The following is an 18,714-nucleotide window of genomic DNA, read 5'->3' as shown; positions in this document are numbered from 1 at the left end:
TACGTAACATGCGCTCACTGTGAGCTAAGTACTGTGCCCATTTCAAAGTGCCCGCTTCTGCCTCTGGGATCACTACATTCTAAGAAAATGAGGGGCCCACCTGGGAAGATGATTATAGTTACAAGGCAGAAACAAAACAATGCGGAGGAATCAGTTCTTCCATTAAGGGACTGTCCCAAAGACAGAAGGCAGGAGTCCTTGCCTAACCTCTTTTTATTTGGGAAAAAGATCTGGGGTTCTGAATGGACTCCAGGGTTCCCACGAGCCAGCTGTAGAATGCAGCTCAAAGGACTTACATGGTCCAAATCCCAGAGGTCCCATCCCCACCCTGTGGTGTGACCACATCTTGGATCCAGCTTTTAATGTGGGGGTCCCTTGGTTTAGAGGGGAGAGGTGGGAACTAACCAGGCTATGGCAGATTAGAGGAGCCTGCAGGGCGGAGACGCACAGCAGATGTTACTGGGAATCAGATTTCTGCTCAGAGGAAAAGCATGGCAGATACACACTCCTGTCAGAATAGCTAAAAGAAAAAAACAAGAGGAACACAAAATGCCGGCGAGGATGCAGAGAAACTGGATCCCTCGCGCATTGCTGGTGGGAATGTAAGATGGTACAGCTACGCTGGAAAAGAGTGTGGGCAGTTTCGGACAAACAAGGCAGGCACTTAGCACGTGACCCAGCGGTTGCCCTCTTGGGCATCTATTCCAGAGAAATGGAAATTTGTGTTCATACAGAAACCGATACACGGGAATTCCCTGGCAGTCCAGTGGTGAGGATTCCACGCTTTCGCTGCCCAAGGGCCCGAGTTCAGTGCCTGGTTGGGGCACTGAAATCCCAAAAGCCGCGCAGTGTGGCCAAAAAAACCCCCTATGCACGTGTCCAACCACTGGTGAGTGGGTAAACCAAATGTGGTCTATCCATACACTGCAACGTTATTCTGCCATAAATAGGAATGAAGTCCTGATAGCTGCTGCACCGTGGATGGACCTCGAAGACGTTACGTGAAAGAAGCCAGATACAAAAGACCACATATTATATGATTTTATTTATGTGCAACATCCGGAATAGACAAATATAGAGAGAAAGAAAGTAAATTAGTGGTTGTTTAGGGGTGGGGAAGGGGGTGGGGGTGACGGCTAAAGGATACGAAGGCTGATGAAATTTTCTAAAATGGCTATGGTGATGACTGTACAACTCTGTGAATACACTAAAAGCTGTGGAATTGTACACTTTGGGCGAATTGTATGGTATATGAATTGCATCTCAGTAAAGCTGTTGGAAGGAAGGAAGCGGCACACAAATGTTCATAGCAGCTTTATTCATAATGTCCTTACGTGGGCATGTCGTTAAACTGTGATGCCTCCGTACAATGGAATATGACTCAGCAATAAAGAGGAGCAAACCACTGATACGTGCAGCAACGTGGATAGACCTCTAGAGAATTATGCTGAGTGGACAGAGCTAATCCCCAGAGGTTGCATACCGCATGATTCCATTTATACAGCATTCTTCAAATGACAGAATTACAGAGATAGAGAGCAGATTAGTGGCTGCCTGGGATTAGGTAGGCAAGAAGGGAGGGAGGTGTGGCCATAAAAGTGTAGCACAAGGGATCCTGCGATGAAACCATTCTGTGTCTTGATTGTCATGGTCACACGAGTGTACATGTGATAAAATTGCATAAACGCACACACATGAATACATGCAAAACTGGTGACATCTGAGTAAGGTCAGTGATAGTATTACTGTCAGTTTTCTGGTTGTGATCTGTGCTATGGTTTTACAAGATGTTACCATTAGGGGAAACTGGGTGAAGCGTATATAGGGTCTCTCTGGTTATTTCTTACAACTGCATGTGAGTCTGTAATTATCTTAAAATAAAAAGTGTTCTGAAAACGAGTATCCCAATCCAGAACGGATAAAAAAAGGTCACTTCTTGAATTAGTGAATTGCCCGTTACAAGGCGCAAGCAAAGGAAGGCTAAGGTGACTGTTAAGGATGCTATGAAAGGGATTTCTGATGGAATGGGAGGCCGGGCTCACTCCCTTTGAGACACTTCCACCCTTAAGTATGTCAGCAGTAGAGTCCGTTCTGCCAGAGAAAGGAAAATCCCCTGGGCTGTGGTGTCTGCGGAAGGTGGTCTGATTCTGTGGTCAGAAGGAAATGAACACTCAGTGGCCTCACAGTTAACAGCCAGGGTGGAAGGGAAATGGGGGAAGAGAAATTATCCCAACTTGTATGAAGATTATATCCTCCTTATGACTTAAATCTAGGCTAATTGAACCCCAGGAAATGAAAAGACTGGTCTAGTCAGTATAGTTCACCTCCTAGGGTCTATTCTCATTTCGTAGGTTTAGGCACGAACCTGGCTATAGAAAAACATTAAGCTTCAGTTGTTTGCCGTGTGAGGCTGAAGTGTTTCTGCACCCTTTTCAGAAGCCAGGGGAACCCAGGTAGCCCCCCAGGCTCTTGTCCGTCTGGGCGCCTCCAGGTTCTCTGTCCTGCAGGCTGGGCACAGAGCCCTGTCTCTCAGAGCAGGCCTCCCCCCATTTAAGATCCTGGGAACGTAGCCCCGAGGAATCTGGTAGAGATGTGTTCTGGGTGATACTTCCTTCGTTTTGGAAGCCTGCTTTGCAGAAAACCGCACGCCAAACTCTTTGCTTCCCTCTTTGAGTGGTCCTGCTCCCTGCCCACCAGGATGTCCACCCAGGGCTGGCCAGAGGATGTAAAAGTGACTGCAGCTCAAAGCAGGACAAAGCAGCGCTTGCCCAGGTGAGGTACTCGGGTTACCTGAGTTCTCCTTTTCCATGCTGTCTTGGTCCCCCGGTCATCAGAAGTCGGCTGTCAGCCTGGAAAGCAGCCAGTGTGATTTTCCAAGTGCGACCACCTGGCCAGGGAGTCAGGAGACCTGAATGCTGGCCCAGCTCTGCCTGGCACCCGCTACATAACCTTGGGCGCTTGGTGACTTCTCAGAGCCTCTGTTTGTTGAGTGAATCAGTGACGGGGTTGGGCGAGGCCAGCCAGAGCAGATAGCTTCCCCCTCGCAAGCCGGTGCAAACCCGTTGGTCATGACTGCTAGAGTTCTGTCTTGGAGAATTGTGAGGCTGCCTGGGCTCCGCAGGAAATGGCACTGTAATTGATTAGCGATGTCTGCCAGGGACCCGGGCGCAGCGTCTGCGATAGGCAAGCAGCTGCAGGTATTCGCTGAAGATTCTGGTATTTATCGCATGTCGCTAGAGCTTTTACGTTTCTGTCTGCCAGACTGACTGGTAGAGCAGTCCCAACCCACAGCCCATGGGGAAGTGGACTTAGCTTTCCTCTTTAAAAAAAATAAAAATACACTGAAAGTCGAGAGGATGTTTCTTTTTGTTGTTTTCTTCTTCCTTTGCAATTCCATAGATATGGTCTTCCATCACAGCTGACATTTCCTTTCTCCCCACGCCTAGACTGATTGCAGAGTAGTTGACAAAGCCCAGACGGTGGAAAGGGGCACCCTGGGGAGAACGTGCGGTTCCCAGGGGAGGGTGGGTGGGTGAACGGGAAGGGCGCCTTGTGCCTGATTCCCAGCACAGCCGCCTGCTCTCACTTCCTCTCTCTGCGCTCAGTGCCTTTTCAGTTACAAGGTCTCCGCGCTTTGTCTAGGCTTGTTGGGAGGGCGGCAGTCAGCTCATTGTAGCCACCCATAATTGTGCTGTGTGTCACCAGCACCCTGGTGTTGAAAGGCAGCGGGGAGGGAGCCCCAGGAAATCTTGGGAGGCTTCTGAGTAAGAACAGATTCTGAATCCTCTCCTGTCTCAGAGCTTTCCATGGAAAAGGGGTCTTGCCACACTGCTTTTTAGTTAAGAAATAACCCGTGGGTTTAGCAAATATTTACGAAGCATCTCTAATGAGGCAGGGGCTTTGCCAGGTGCTGGGTTACAGAAACAAACGTGAACTCCCAGAAGGGAAGGGACTGTCTTGGTTTAAGGAGAAGTGGATACAAGGTTCACTCCATTAAAACCCTCACAGCAGAGGCCAGGTCATACACGTCGTTGGTCTGGTGACAACCTCTCCAGGACTCAGTGTTCGTCTTTGTAGAATGGCAAGATTAACAACTGTATCCAGTTTGCCATAATGACAAGGTCAACGATATTGGTAAAGTGCTTGGCCCTTCTCCAGTCCAGAGGGTGTTGTATCTGGTACCCAGAACTCCTAGAATACACTAGGAGGGCACCGCTTACTCCCAGCCCTGCTACTAACTAGCCGAATGCTTAGGAAGCTTACCTTGTCTTTCTGGTCCTCCCCAAGGACACTCTGAAGTGGCGGAGCTTCACAACAGGAAGGTCTCTGGAAGGGTTTTCTTTTCAAGGAGCGTTTCATAAAATCATGGGCCATGACCGTATTTCTCAAACTTGAGAAATGTATAAAGAGCCTCCATTTAAAGAAAAAGAAAAATCTCGTGGTCCTTCCCCGCACAGCGGTGATGTAAATATTTTTATTATTATGTTACTTAACTATGTACAAATGTAAAACCCAGAATAAACCGACAACTTATGCTTATGGTTCTATTAGGACCATAAAACCAAAACACATTTTCAAGTTAAATACAAACAAAATTTAAAATCAATAAAATTCAAATTAACAACATTATTTTAGTGTGACGGATGATGTTGTTTTGTGGAAACCAAATTCAGAATGTGGGTTTTAATATTAGAAAGTCGTAGCCTCAGGTCCAGATCTATAGTCGGTTTCGCTACTTTTACGTCAGTCGTACTAATGCAGAGGATGCTTATTTGCATGAGTCAGTACGTGCAGGACGGGAACACGGGTTTGAAGGCTTTACTTGCCAGTTCAGCGTCATCAGACCTCTCACTTGTCTAAATCTCAGCCAGTCATCAGACACCCCTTTTCAGGCAGTGTCGCTGAGTGGTTCTGTAAAGCCATCTTGATCACTTAAAAATAAAAGTTAACATTATAGTGTCATTGAAAATATCAGTGAATGGATAACCAATTTCTTTTAGACTTGAGGACAGAAAAGTGTTTCATCATTCATTCTGGCTAATCGATCTCTTGTTGCAGGTCAGTACATGTAAAGATAAGTTCCGCACGATACAGCATCTGCTCTTACCCTGAGTGCTGTCTACTCCAGTTACAGGTCTTTTGAGGTCAGCGTGCTTGTACCAAGACTCTTCACAGCCCTGTTACAATACACATATATATATGCACATATATTAAAAATTACATTATCTAAATACAAACAGAAAATTTTAAGATTATCTTACAGAAGTAGCTAATCCTCTCCACATCCCTGCCCCTACCCTCATATACGTACCCAAATCGATCTGAGAGGCAGCAGACCTTAGGATGAGAAACTCTGTTCTATTAAGTAGGCTCTTACCATAGTACAAGTTTTGAGTCTGGGGTACTTGTGGGGTCCACTTAGACCTGTGGATCTTTTTCCCTGCCAAGCCTACTTAGGGTTCAAATGCCACTGGTTTTTATGCAGTTCACGCTTGTAGGAGTCACTCATTTGGCTACTTGGTCACCCAAAGTTAAATGAAGCTTTTGGAGCTCTTTAGCTTGCCCTCCCCATTTGCTGGGGAAAGGATGGGGGCCGAGGTGATCATAGAAGGCAAAGCAAAAGGCTGCTCAGCGTGGGGGCTTTGTGCTAAATCCAGCACCACCCGTTAGCTTCAGGATTCAGAGCACCAGCACTGTGGTCTGTGACACCCTCCAGAATTGTGCAGTATTCAACCTGTACAGCTGAATGTGGTGGCCCTGGGAGTCCATCAGATCGGTGTTTCAATGTTGGCTTCTCCATCACCCGCTGTCAGACTCGGACAAGTCATTTAAATACCCCGCGTCTCAGTATTTGCGTCTGTAAAATGGGGACCATAGTACATACCTGTCAGGGTTATCGGGAGAATTCAATGAGGGGATGAAAGTAAAGCAGTTAGCCCAGTGAAGCGGTTCCCAAACTGTGCACCGAGGCACCTTGGGGTGCCTCAGTGAACACACAGGTGCACTGCGGGCTATTCTAGATTTTCAAGAAAGACACAGCAACATCATCAGCCATAGTGCCAACCACTGTTGTTTAGTTGTTTGGACCTATTAATGGTTTAGACTATCAAGCTGTTGTAACCAAACTGTTAGGTGTTTCTTTGGGCCTAGAAATGCCGTGAGAAAATTACTGAGGCATCAGGGCACAGTGCGTGAACCGAGAAAGTTTGGGAACCTGTGGCCTCGTGTTTGGTACAGATCACAGCTCGATAAAGAGTAGAGGTTGTTTCATAATAATATAAGCAGAAAGGCTGTGCTGGCCGCAAGATTCCGTTTCCGCTCTTGAGACTTTGCACTTGTGGGATTGGTACCCAGGATGACTAGGCTGCGCCCCCCGCCTCCCCGCGTTTCGCTCCTGTCCGCTGGTGGAATGCATTTCACAGCACTGATCTCCCAGCTCAGATTTTGAAACCACCCCAGGCTGCCCGCAGTCATCTCAGAGGGGTGTCGTGAAGCATCCAAAACATAAAAGTCTTAGAAGGAAATTAATTCACTTGAGTATCCATGCCTCACAGAGTTCCTGGCAAGGGCCAGCACCCGCAGTCTGGACCCCGGCTTGGCGGAGGGGGGCGGCCTTGACCACCCTAAGCCTTTGAAGTGTACACGGCCCCCAGCTGAGAAATCCCTCTGAGCTCTCGCAAGGTCATATGTGATGGGCTGCGGGCCCTGGAGGATTTGCCCGGCTTTCCCTGCACTGGCGAACAAAGCACATTGCAGGGAAGATATGTGAGCCCAGGGCCCAGGGTTTTATGTGTGTGGTTTGGTGTGGTTTGTTTTAATTCCCTTCCTCCTTCTAGCTGCCTCTGGCCGTCTGGCGGGATCGGGGGGTACGCCTTAGCCTGCAGATATTAGGTTAAACTGTATGAACATGCCAGTATGTGGTCAGCTTTGACCTGCAAAACACTTCTATTTAGTTCAGCCTAATGGTAATTCTTCACCCTTAATTGAATCCCTTCCATGCAGCCATCAGTTCCTCGTGTGCGCACTCTCTTTTTATTAATCTTTTTCTTTAAAAAAAAATAAAATTTAGTTGCACAACTAAAACAGGAATATGTTTTTCTTGTTGAAAGAAAGATTGAAGACCAAAACCCTTGTTCATCAGCTGCTACCCCTGGTCGGTGCCACCCTCCTCCCCGGAGAAACTTACATTATCCGTTTGGCAACCCTCCTTCTAGATCCTTCCTTGTGCATTCCATATACATGTGAACCTGAAGACACCACACACAATTGCGTTGGGTCCATTTAGACCGAAATGGTGCCATGTTTCATGCATCGTTAAGCGTTTTCCCTCTGAAATGTGTCTTGGTGATCTTTCCAATTTAGTCCCTGTAGCTCTACCTGGTTCTTAATGTCCTGCGTTATCTCTTTGCTCTGAGGGAATCATGCAGCCCATTTTACAGATGAGGAAAGTGGAGTTCAGAGTGGGGAAAGTCACAGAGCTGGGAGGTGGCAAAGCCACTTCTGAGTCCCAGCCCAGGCTGAATTTTCTCGCCCCAGCAGCCTTCCCCTGTTCCCGAGCCTCCGGCAGCCTGCTCCGTCATCCTTTACAGACTGACGTGTTATAACTCCCTCCAACCCAACCCAAACCAAGTTGAGGGATGGGGCTTCCTGGCAGACCCACCATTCAGGTTAATGGAGAGTTACCATCGATACCATGGATGGCCAATCTAATTTCCAAGGAATTAGAATAGAGTAGAATCTACTTAACGTTGGAACTCAGTGGAGTGTAATTGAATGTTTGACGATCAGGGCCTGCAGGGCCCCGGGTCGTCATTACAGATATCAGTTACCACTGCGCAAGCCGGGCAGAAGCCTTGGTTAATGGGGCGTCCTGGCTGCTGGCCTGAGCGACTCTCATTGCGTATGGCGTCCCCTGCGACGGGCCTTGTCCTCTGGCCAGAAAAGCAGGCTTAGAGAAAGGGGCAGCCCTTATCCAGTATCGGAAAGCTCAGGGACATCTGGGGGTGCATCGCGTGACTTTAACATCGTCGCACTAGGTGCATCCCACTTGAGCTTCTGCAAAACACCTTTGGCCAGAGTTTGGACTCTGCAGTCAGGCAGCAGTGGCCTGAGTCATAGCGCGGACCTTCCCTTGTTTGAAGGAATAGGTGTACAGTTTCTTCCCTTTTCAGGAAAAGGAACCTCTGAGAGCTGAAGGAACTTCAAGGTGCCAGCAGCTTGCCTAGGAATCTGTATAGGAACCTTGTCTTTTTACCTCTACTTGCAAGTAGATTCTCCACCTACTTTCGGAAGGAACAAGACCTCAATTCAGTCAGTATAGAAGTTTAAGAAAAATGTCAGTTGGAAGAAAATTATGTTACAACTCCCAGGCTGAGGAGTCCTTCAGTAAAGCAGGACTTAAGTCTGAGCTCCCTAGCAACCAAAGCAAGAAGGGGAAAAAAGCACCAGCACCTGCTAATTGTTAAGCTACCACCCAGCCCTCTAAAGAGATTCTGCTCCCATGGAGGGCTCCAGGGGGACTGACAGGATGAATTTTTTTTTTTAATATTTTTGCACAAATTTACAGCCCTATTGTGGAATAGAATGCAAAGTTTACACGAAATGTTAAAATGAGTACAAGATAAGTTTGCCTTACGCTCACTGAGTCTTTCGAAGTGGGCATTTATTCTCATCTGCCCTTTGGGATAAGGTGCATCTCTGAGAAGTTTTGAGAAGTCTTAAGTCATAAGTGGAGAGAAGAGAATAGAAAGAGGGAATGAAAGAAGGAAGATGGTGCCAGGTCAGGAAAAGGTGGAAGGCCCAGTGCAGGTCACGAGTGCCAAGCTTGTGTTATGGCGCTAGCCCCCGCTGTGAGTGTGTAGTGCATGCCAAGGGCACACGGTCCTGTAGAACTCTCTGCAACAGTGGAAACGTGTCCATTGTGGCAGCCATTAACCTGTGTGGCCATTGAGCACTTGCAGCACGGCTTGTGCAGCTGAGGAACTGAATTTCAGTGCTGTTTAATTGAACCTTAAATAGCAAATGCAGTGTTTTTCCTTTCAATTTGAAACAGTCACGCATAGTGGTAGCTGCCATGTTTGACAGCACTGTATGACAGCGTTCATACCTTTTGATCTAGTGATTCTGTCTCTAGAGTTTTACCCTAAAGAAATGACTGGACGTATCAACAAGCTTGCTGTGCGGGGATCTTCCGTGAAGGGTTGTTTATGGCAGGGAAAAATTGGAAATGTTACTATTCAGCAGTGAGAGAGGATGGGTTAAGTGAATTATGAATGGAATGCCAGAAAGAAGACATCAACAGCGTTCGTAAAGAGCGTCGCTGAGAGGGGAAATGCTTTTGTCCGGCAATTAGGTGAAGGAAGCAGGAAGTCCAAACAGGGCACCATGCGATCTCCGAGTAAACACGCGTAGAAAAAAGACTGGAAGGAAATGCGCCAAAATAACAGTCGCTGTTGGTAAATTCCACGGCGCTTCCTCCTTCCTTCTCCGTATTACTGTGCATTTGCCAGATCGCCTACGTGAGCGTGAAGATTGCTTTAGATTCAGAAGGAAAAGTACTTCTTCAAAATAAGACGGCTGTCTGTTGCTCTGTCACAGTTTCAGGGGCCAGGGGGTGGTGGTGCGTGGAGGGTGTTTCCTGAAATACTCTGGTCAAACTCCAGACCCAGTTCACTTGTAAGAAACCCTCTGAGTGGTTCTTGGCTTTCTCTCTTCCCCATCTCTGTTCCACATTGCCCTTGAACTCCAAAGCCAACCCGTTAAAAAATCTACTTGCGTTGAACGGAGACAGGACAATATACCACTTTAGTGGGGTTCTTTTGCTCAGCACTTTATAGAATTTCAAAACTCTGTCACATACAGAACTCTCTTGAATCTTTCTTTGTTATTAGCAAGGCAGAGTTTTACTCTTTTTCAAATTCTCTCTTCCGATTAGAAAAGTAACCTCATTCCAGAGTCTTTGGGAAGTTGAACATAAGCCGGAGAAAACCGCCCATCTCCCCGCCACGGGACACAGCAATCCCCTTTGTGGGTGCCTTCCCTCATCCTCTTTCATATGCCTCTGCAGGCAGGGCAGGTATTAATATCACCATTTCACAGATGAGGAGACAGCGGGTCAGAGAGGTTAAGTGCCTCGCCTGAGGTCTCGTGGCTGGTTAAGTGGCAGAACCGAGGCCCGAGCCTGAGTTCTAGTCTGCGTTCTTTCCCCAGCTCTATAGGTGAGGTTTGACGTAACCCCCAAATAGCCTCCTCACCTATTCATGGGATGCTGAGAGCCTCTTGTCCTTCCGAGTGTAGCACTTAAAAGCCTTCTATAATGGCTCAGCTCACAGAGTAAGTTACACTGGGCTGATCCTTTCTTTATGAGAGTTACTCTTTAAAGTAGGCACGGGTGACACAGGCGGGGTTATTCAAGATGTGCATTGTCGCACACAAAACGGAGTAAGCTAAATGTTTACCCGACACATGGACGGAGGAATAAAGGCTTTCTGCAGGGAAATGAGTGGGAAGAAAGAGTCATGTGGAAGAGGTTTTAATCCAGGCAGCATGATTGCACTTCCCTGGGACAATTATCCTCTGCCTACCTTGAGTTTGAATAAAGTCCCTTTAATGGCTTGTTCCGCAAAAGCGTTCTTTTTGACCGGAGCCTAAGCCATCACCTCGGCTTCTCGGAATATAGCCGAGCTCAACCCAGAAGGGTTTTAAAAAAAAACACAAAACAGTGGATCTCCACTCAGGGCTTCCTGAGTATGGCATGTACTCTGGAATTTTCAGAGGCATTCTGTACCCTCAAGTAAGTGAATGTTACAGCCCCTGCCTCCTCTCCCACCTGGGTGATCCTAGCCTGCCTTAGATCCCAGGCAAGGGCTGGCCCTGGCAAAACGAGAAGGAAGTTTCAGATCCGCCTGCCCCTCTGCTGCCCTAAGCCCCCTCCATCCTAGGAAACACGGAGAAGTGCTGACCACACGCTTTGTATTCCCTGGGGCTTACTTGTGCTTTTCTAAACAAGTGTGCTAATGTTGGCCTCCCCAGGGGAGTAACAGCCCAAGTTTGAAGGAAAAAGTTGGCTTGATAATAAAAACACAGCCCAGAGGCCTGGCTGTGGACTGCGGGGAAAGGGGGTAGGGCGGGGAGTGAGGTATCCTGGGAAGGAGCCCGCGGTTCTCTCCCTGGGGCTCCTGATACAGCCTCCCTGGATGGGTGGACAGAAAAGACCCCCGCGGGTTGTTTCCACTCAAAAGATTCCATCAGTACATCCAGCTGCATCTCGGAGTGTGTAGCATCCCTTCAGGGAAGGATGTCTGTCGGATCCATTTTAAAGGCCTGTGGGATCCCCTTTAAGGGGAATGGAATGGGGACAGTCTTCCATGTCTGGCTGGCTTGGGGTTTTGTTCCTAACCCATCTCTCCTCCACCGTGTCCAGTGCTCGGAAGCCGGTGGGGTGGGGGAGGACGGTGGCTCCTCCCCGCTCACGAAGTCACTCATTTGTCTCTCATTTTCGAGTTATTATCGAGCCGCCGGTCGTGAGGGTGTTTTGACAGCAGCTGTCAGCAAGGTGCAGGCAGCTGCCATCGCCTCCGATTGGCTGAAGACACCTAAGGCAGCGTGTCGAGTAACATCCCATCCTGCCCCGCCCCCTCCCTGGCCAGGAGCAGGGGGGACCAGGGCACCAAGGGAGGAAAAGCAAACAGAAGAGCGGAGAAGGCAGACCTCCCCAGCTACTCCAGGCCCCAAGGCAGCCCCGGCTCAGCCCCGCCGCCTCCGGAATCCTTAGCATTTTTCCGACTCCCGCTAGAGAAGGCGGCCATAAAAGACTCAGATTGTGTCTCGTGTTTTGTTTATTTTATTTGAGGTTTTGGGCAGCGAGGGAGGGGGAACGAGAGAGGATGCATCCCCCTAAACAACTGTTTAGGTGTGTCAGAGTTCATTTATTGAATTAGCGAGGTTACCACTCCTGGGGTCCCAGCTGCCAGCCAGCAAAGCGGGGGTGGATGCAGCCCCTGAGCCGGTGGGGGTGGGGGTGCGGTGCCAAGCAGAGAACCAGGCGCTCTAAGCTCTGATCAATTATGGTTACTTTTTTTCTCCCTCTGCTTGACTGAAGTGCAGAGGAATGCGTGTGTTTTCCCTTCTCCCTTGAAGAGTCTCCTCTCTTCATAATATCAGTCACTCCACATGTTTCTTTCTAAGCGCTGTGCATCCAGGCAGAGGAATAAATAATACTTTGTATTCACTGCCTTCTACCTAAGCCGTTTAAAATTCATTCTTTTCTCTTCCTTTTTTTTTTTTTTTTTTTTTTAAGTATGGGGGAAAAAATGTCGGTGACACCAGAAAGCAGATGTTTTGTGATCAGGAAGCGAGCACACTTCTGCCTTAAATTGAAGGCCTGCGGGGCTAATCTCAAAGGCACAGTGACTGCAAGAGAATGTAATCTTTGTGTACCCGACAAGGGAGACCATGTGTCATTCTTGTTTCCTACCCATAAAATTCCCAAATCAACTCAGACTTCCACAATGGGGGTCTCTCACTTTGGGTTTCGGCTGCTGCAGTCAGACTTGGGGCTAAGATGGTCTGGGTGTTATAGACGTGCACCCACCTCATCCCTACTGATTTCCCTTGCCCGTTGGTACCAGAGAGCTGAAAAGAGCTACATCCTCATGATGCGTCTATTTATCTATAGCAGGAGTGTTCAACCAGGGGCACCTGTGCCCATCAGGGGACACTCGGCAACGTGTCCGGGGTCACTTTTGGTTGTCACAACGTGGAGGGTGCTAGTGGCCTCTAGTGGGTAGGCGCCAGGGATGCTGCCACACATCCTACAGGGCACAGCAGCAAATTATCCCACCCAAGATGTCAGTGGTGCAGAGGTGGAGTAAACCCTGGACTGTAGGGAAAGGGACCTTTTGCAGAGGAAACAGCAGAGGAGCTGTGAGTGTCCCAGTGTTTCTAAATAGGGGTGCTGTTGGCATGCGAAGGGGGGTGGCTATCTCATGCCTAAACAGTATTTCACCTGTATAGCTGCCACTTGGTCAATGCCAGTGAAATCCCCCTTCATTGTGACAACTAAAAGCAGCCCCCACAGATCCCTCGGGGGGGAAGGTGCCTCTTCCCTTAAAAATCCCTGCCTTTAATTTTGTTTTTAGTGATGACCACGTGCCCAGTGCCAACGTAGGTTCTCACACATCCCTTTTCATATTTAATCTTCACAGCAGTCCCAGGAGGTCAATGTTTTTACCTCCATTTTAAAGATAAGGAAGAGAACTGAAGCTTAGAGAGGTGACATCCCTTACTTGCAGCTAAGAACCAGGGAAGACAAGAGTTAAGACCCAGACCTGTCAGAGGCCAAACCACTCAACCACTCTGCTCACTGATCCTCTTAGAGCCTCAGTTTCCTAATCTGTTAAATGGGGGGAAATGATAACTGTCCTCCCACCTCAGATGTTTTCCTTGGGACTTTTAAGAGAGAATGCACGTAAAGGACCTTTGAAAAAGTACAGAATACAAGTGTAAGGAAATTTCAGTGATTGTTGTACCTGCCAAGAATCTAAAACCACGTGAATAGTGAAAAGCGTTCTTCATGAACCCGTGTCATCAGCTGAGTCAGTGACCATTGGAATGTGGACTTAGAAGGTCAGGTTTAAAGCCAGACTAGGTTGGGGCCAAAATGTGCCAAGTGGCTGCAAAGCAAATACCCTTTGGGTGATGTGCTGTTGGTTTCTTGAGGATTGTCGTACATGCTGTGTCATTAAACAGACTGGTTATATAATGGCATTTCAAAGGGAATGTTTTTAAAGCATTGAGTTTTTACAAAAAGCATCACAGGCCTAGTGGTAAAGTCCCCCAGCTCAGAATCTCAATAGAGCAACATTCTGTGCCATCTCTCTCTCCCCAGCTTGGATGGATGACGGGGGTGGGGGGGTGGGCTGCAAGTCGGGGGGACCAACCGCAGGTCTGGCTGCACATCCAGGTCACCTTGGAAGCTGTAGGAAAGCCTGAGCCTCACCCCAGACCAATTAAAGCGGAACCTCTGGGTACTGGCTTTTTTTTTTTTTTAAACACCTAAATGTTTAATAGTGTATTTCTTCAAAAACAAGATTCTTTTTATCATTGTGGTGCAGTTCTCAAAATCAGGAAATTAACTTAGATACAGCCGTCTTATCTAATCTGTAGACCTTATTCAGATTTTTTCAATTGTCCTAATGATGTTCTTTGTAGAAAAAAAAGTCTGATTCAAGATCCAACCCCGGATCACGTGTTGCATTTCGTTTTCACGTGTCTTTAGTTTCCTCTAATTTTGGAAGCATTACCTGGCATTTCTTTTGTCCTTCATGCCCCTGACAATATCGAAGTCTACTGGCCAGTTGTTTTGGCTTGGGTCCCCCAGTTGGGTTTGTGGGATTCGATTGGGTTAGATTAGATTGGATTGCGGCTCTTGGGTGGTGACACCGCAGAAGTGGTGTCCTCCACAGTGCCTAGTGTCAGGAGGCACATCCGATGTCCCACTGCTGGCGATGTTATCTTTGATCACTTGGATAAAGTAGTTTCTGCCAGCTTTCTCCACTGTTAACCTGTTTCTGTTCCCTTTGCAGTTAATAAATGTCTCGGGGGGTGCTTTGGGGCTCTATAAATATCCTGTGTCTGGGCTCACTGTACTGCTTTTAGCATCCACTGACGGGTGTGTGCCTGAATTATTCATTACCAAGCTGGCTTCCAAATGGTGATTTTGTAATTCATTCATTCCTCACGTTTATTCGTTGATATTCTCCTCCTGGGAAGGGCTTTTCTACCCGTTCCCCCCTCCCTATATTTATTTATTTAATTTTTATCAGTGTGGACTCGGGTTATTCAATGAGTCCTAACCCATGATTATCGCTATTTATTGCGTTATTGAAATCGTCCCCAGTTAGACCAGTGGGAACCCCTTCAAGCATGGTTGTATCCTTTTGACATGTCCCTGTCTTCTTTTCTTTTTCTTTTTTTGAGTACTTCCTTATTTTCTGGCCTAGCAAGGTACTGCAGACTCATCTTCTCAGCTCCAGCCCTGGAACCAGCCATTTCTCCAAGGAGCGCTGTTTCTTCTCAGGGGGTGGTGGTATTTAGACACCAAGGTCTGGGTGCCAGGTGTGCTCAGGGGTCTCGTGGCCGCTGGGCCAGGGTTTCAGCACATTTGGGGCTGGATAACTTTTTTGTGATAGAGGCTGTCCTGCACATCGTGGGAACTCTAGCAGCATCCCTGCCCTTTACCTGCTGGATGTCGGAATCTTAGCGTCTGGAAGCAGTGAGGGCTCCAGAATTTCTCCAGTGGGGGGGTAGGGTGGGAGCTGCATTCACACGGTAATGGAGCACATGTCTTGCTTAGAGAATGGGTGGTTGACCAGTGGAAGTCCTGAAGACCAAGGTACCCCCAGGCCACTCCTTGGAGCCGTCCCTGGTCTTGGTCCTCCTCCCCTTCCCATAACTCTCTGAGCCCTCCCTCCCCCTCTGGCTAGAGCTCTCATTTAAAATTCACCCCAGCTCCAGAACCTTCTCTCATTCCTCCTGGTACTAAGTAGGCTTTGTCTCGCAACTCTTTTTAGTAGGACCTTAGAGCGCTTTTAAAGTAAAATATACTGGTCCTTTACCCCGGAGTGGGGAGAGTATTGCTAGAACACAGAATTACGGCGGACTGGGATAAAGCTTTACAGTTTGCAGAGCCCTTCCGTGAACCCCTGTGGAGGTGACCCAGCCTTTGAGGCCAGTTCACACATGGGGTCAGTGACTTGTTCCAGGTCCCAGAGCCCCATGGGCCAGGTTGCTGATGTCTCTAAACGACTGGTTAAAACTCAGAGAACCAGGAAGCCTGTTAATCTGTCCATTCCAAGATGAGTGAGGTTTTCTTTTCACCTCGAGCCAGGGGACCCAGCAGTGCCTCTCCTCCTGTATTACTGCCATTCAGTGTCTGGCACCCCGACTTCCAGCATTTTCTCAACTGAGAGGGGAAGACACATCGGCAGACAGGTCCAAGCTGGACCTCGCAGAGAACAGAGGCCGCCAGGACCCTGCCTGCTAATGGGGCCCGGAGGTTTCATGGCGGATTTTTGAGTATGAGAGGGTCAGCGACCCCGGGTGCCGGCCGGGTGCACAGTCAGTAAGGTGCAGTCCTGGACACACCCCCGGGGGGTGCAGGGTGTGTGCATCACCTGTGTGTTGGGGTGGGGTTGGCTTCCATCCGGAGGGGTAATTGCCCACCTGCAGAGCCATTCCCCGTCCCCTGTTATCTCAAGAGTCAGTGGTGCAAGGAAGCAACAGTGGCTCGTAGAATGAGGGGTTTTCTCCAGCTCCTAGAAGCCATCTCCTCTCAAGTCAGGGACACAGGAGGTCATGGGGCCACAAACGTGGCTCCATTTCTTGTCCACACCTACCGTCCAAACTGCTACTTAGCACAGCATCTTGCCATCCTGTCCTCTCCCGTTCCCAGCTCCTCTTCCTCCATGCCACAGGCCCCTGAAGGAGGGAGGAAGCCACTCAGACGCTTTGACAAGCAGTGGCTTTAAAGAAAGACCCTCCAGGCTCTGGATATAGAAGGAATGTAACTGGCGGCCAGAGGAAGGCACAGTTGGGAATAGATGTCCCTACGATTTTTCTAATTCACTAGTTTCTCTCCTGCAAAGATAGATAGGTAAGGCATGCCCACCTGGGTCCTTGTAAGAAATGTTCTCACCCTCCCATCTTTCCACCCGGGGACCTTCTCTGGCTGTGGGAACTTCGATTATTTTTTGGAGGTGGGGACGTCAGGCCACGCGACACTCATCCTTCCTCCCTTCCCATGACAGATCGTTAAATTATTCCAAGGGAGCCAGAGCTCAGGCTAAATGAGGCTAAACGACTGTATTATGGCAACTGTATCTGCCTCTGGTTCTATCACTTTCTTTCACCGAGAAACTTGGTCGAGAAAAGTCATTATCAGGGCCAGGCAGAGAATCCAAGACAATAAGTGTTTGAAAGCTCCCTCCCATGTCCACACACCCATTAGGTTGCCTGTGTAACAAAGCAAATTGGGGGCATGGGGCATTTGAGGGGTGACTCCTAGGTGTCTAAATTGACAGGCCAAAAACTAAAGGGCATTGGCATTTGCAGGCTAAGTGAAATTTGATGACAGCAGTGTTTTCAGGAAGAGGGGGAGGCAGAGAGGGTCCCTTTCCTTTTAGTTCTGATTTTTACTCTCATTCATTGGTTTCTCGAAATATGGAGTGCATGGTAGGGCCATGGGGGGTACGTAGGTGGCCAAGACCAGTGAGATCCCCGCCCTGGCGGAGCTGATGGACACGTGGGGAAATGGACAACAAACAGGGGACAGCAGACAGTGATACACGCAAGGCTAACTCGTTTTGCGGTGATGGGGTTGGTCGTGCCTGGGAGCATAGCTCATGTGGTCGAGGAAGGCTTCCTTGAAGAGGTGACTGTGACCTGAGACTCGAAGGATGAGAAAAACCTAACCTTACAGAGACGGAGGCAGGAGAGCTCCAAGCCTGAGTCAGTGCAGGTCTAACTCAGAGTCTAACCAGGCGTGGCAGCTACATCATCCTGCACCCAAGGAATTTGAAGCCACTTGAAAGAGGACCCTCGTTCGGACAAGGCTAACAGAACAAGAGGCTTCTTATCTGCCAGGGTGCCAACTGGGAACGGAACTCACGCCTCTGCTTTAAATACTCCAGTGAACGCATTCCTTGCAGGTGTGGGCAGGATTCTGGAACCCACAAGGAACCGGTGGGGGGTGAGGGAGGAGGCACCCAAAGATCAGCAGCAGAAATCTGTCACACAGGGGTGTCCGAGGTAGCAAGTGAAAGTACAGGATGCCCGGTGTCATTTGAGTGTCAGATTTAAAAAATTCTTTTAATAAGGTGGATCTTTTAAGTGTAAGTATGTTGCATGCAGTATTGGGGACATACTTATCCCGAACAGTTATTTGTGCTTTATCTGAAATTCTTGTTTAACCGAGTGTCCAGTGTTTTATCTGGCAGCCCTCATCACTACCCCTGGGGCCAGAGTGACAGCATGGGGAGCCAGTCTGTGGTCCAGCGTGGAGGAGGGGCTGCCTGGGGGCACTGTTGTTGTAGCAGAACTGCTGCCAGAGAAGGGCCTGCAAAGCACAAGGACGCTGGGAGGAAATACTGTAACCCCTCCCTCCAACCTGCCCACAGGGGAGTTAGGTGATGCCCTCCATAGCGCATCTGAGAGGGGCAAATGGAGGAGTCTGTGCAACTGAGGGCAGTATTGGGGCCAGAAAACCTTGGCCTCTGGAGGGTTCGTGCAGTGGAATATTGGATGTAGCCTGAGCTCCCTGGCAGCCTAGGGAATAAGGGAAACAAGTGGTCCCACTGGGCTGCTTGAGTACGTGGATCAAAGAGAGAACATTATTTTCTTAGCACTAAACTCTCAAGAGGAAGAAATGAAGTAGCAATCCAAGTATGGTTGAAGGGATCAGTATTTGAGATGTCAGTGGGTCTCCTTTCTCCCCTTTAGAAAAATATATACAGGGAAAATTCCCTGGCAGTCCAGTGGTTAGGACTCCGCGCTTCCACTGCAAGGGGCGCAGGTTCAACCCCTGGTCAGGGAACTAAGATTCACAAGCCACGTGACGTGGCCCAAACTATATATACATGTGTATATATACACATATGTATGAGCGTATGTATATATATATGTGTGTGTATACACATAAATTGTATACATGTATAT

The 18,714-nt window shown here is 48.5% G+C and overlaps 1 protein-coding gene across 6 annotated transcripts in view; it reads left to right on the top strand.

Moving 5' to 3' along the window:
• RBM19 (RNA binding motif protein 19) overlaps window positions 1-18,714 on the top strand; it is a 131,617-nt gene that overhangs the window by 52,492 nt on the left and 60,411 nt on the right. Inside the window, exon 22 of one of the 6 annotated variants that reach the window (XM_067700695.1) lies at window positions 11,503-12,239. The exons of the other annotated variants lie outside the window; for them this stretch is intronic. Coding sequence (XP_067556796.1) covers window positions 11,503-11,773 — 271 coding nt within the window. The 3' untranslated portion in view covers window positions 11,774-12,239. Of the gene's footprint in view, window positions 1-11,502; window positions 12,240-18,714 lie in introns of those variants that run through there. 6 annotated transcript variants of the gene reach the window in all.

Source organism: Pseudorca crassidens, chromosome 12 (assembly GCF_039906515.1).
Source record: "Pseudorca crassidens isolate mPseCra1 chromosome 12, mPseCra1.hap1, whole genome shotgun sequence".
Lineage (NCBI taxonomy): Eukaryota > Metazoa > Chordata > Mammalia > Artiodactyla > Delphinidae > Pseudorca > Pseudorca crassidens.
The sequence above is the reverse complement of the archived record's forward strand: the minus strand, read 5'-3'. Positions and strand labels throughout refer to the sequence as shown.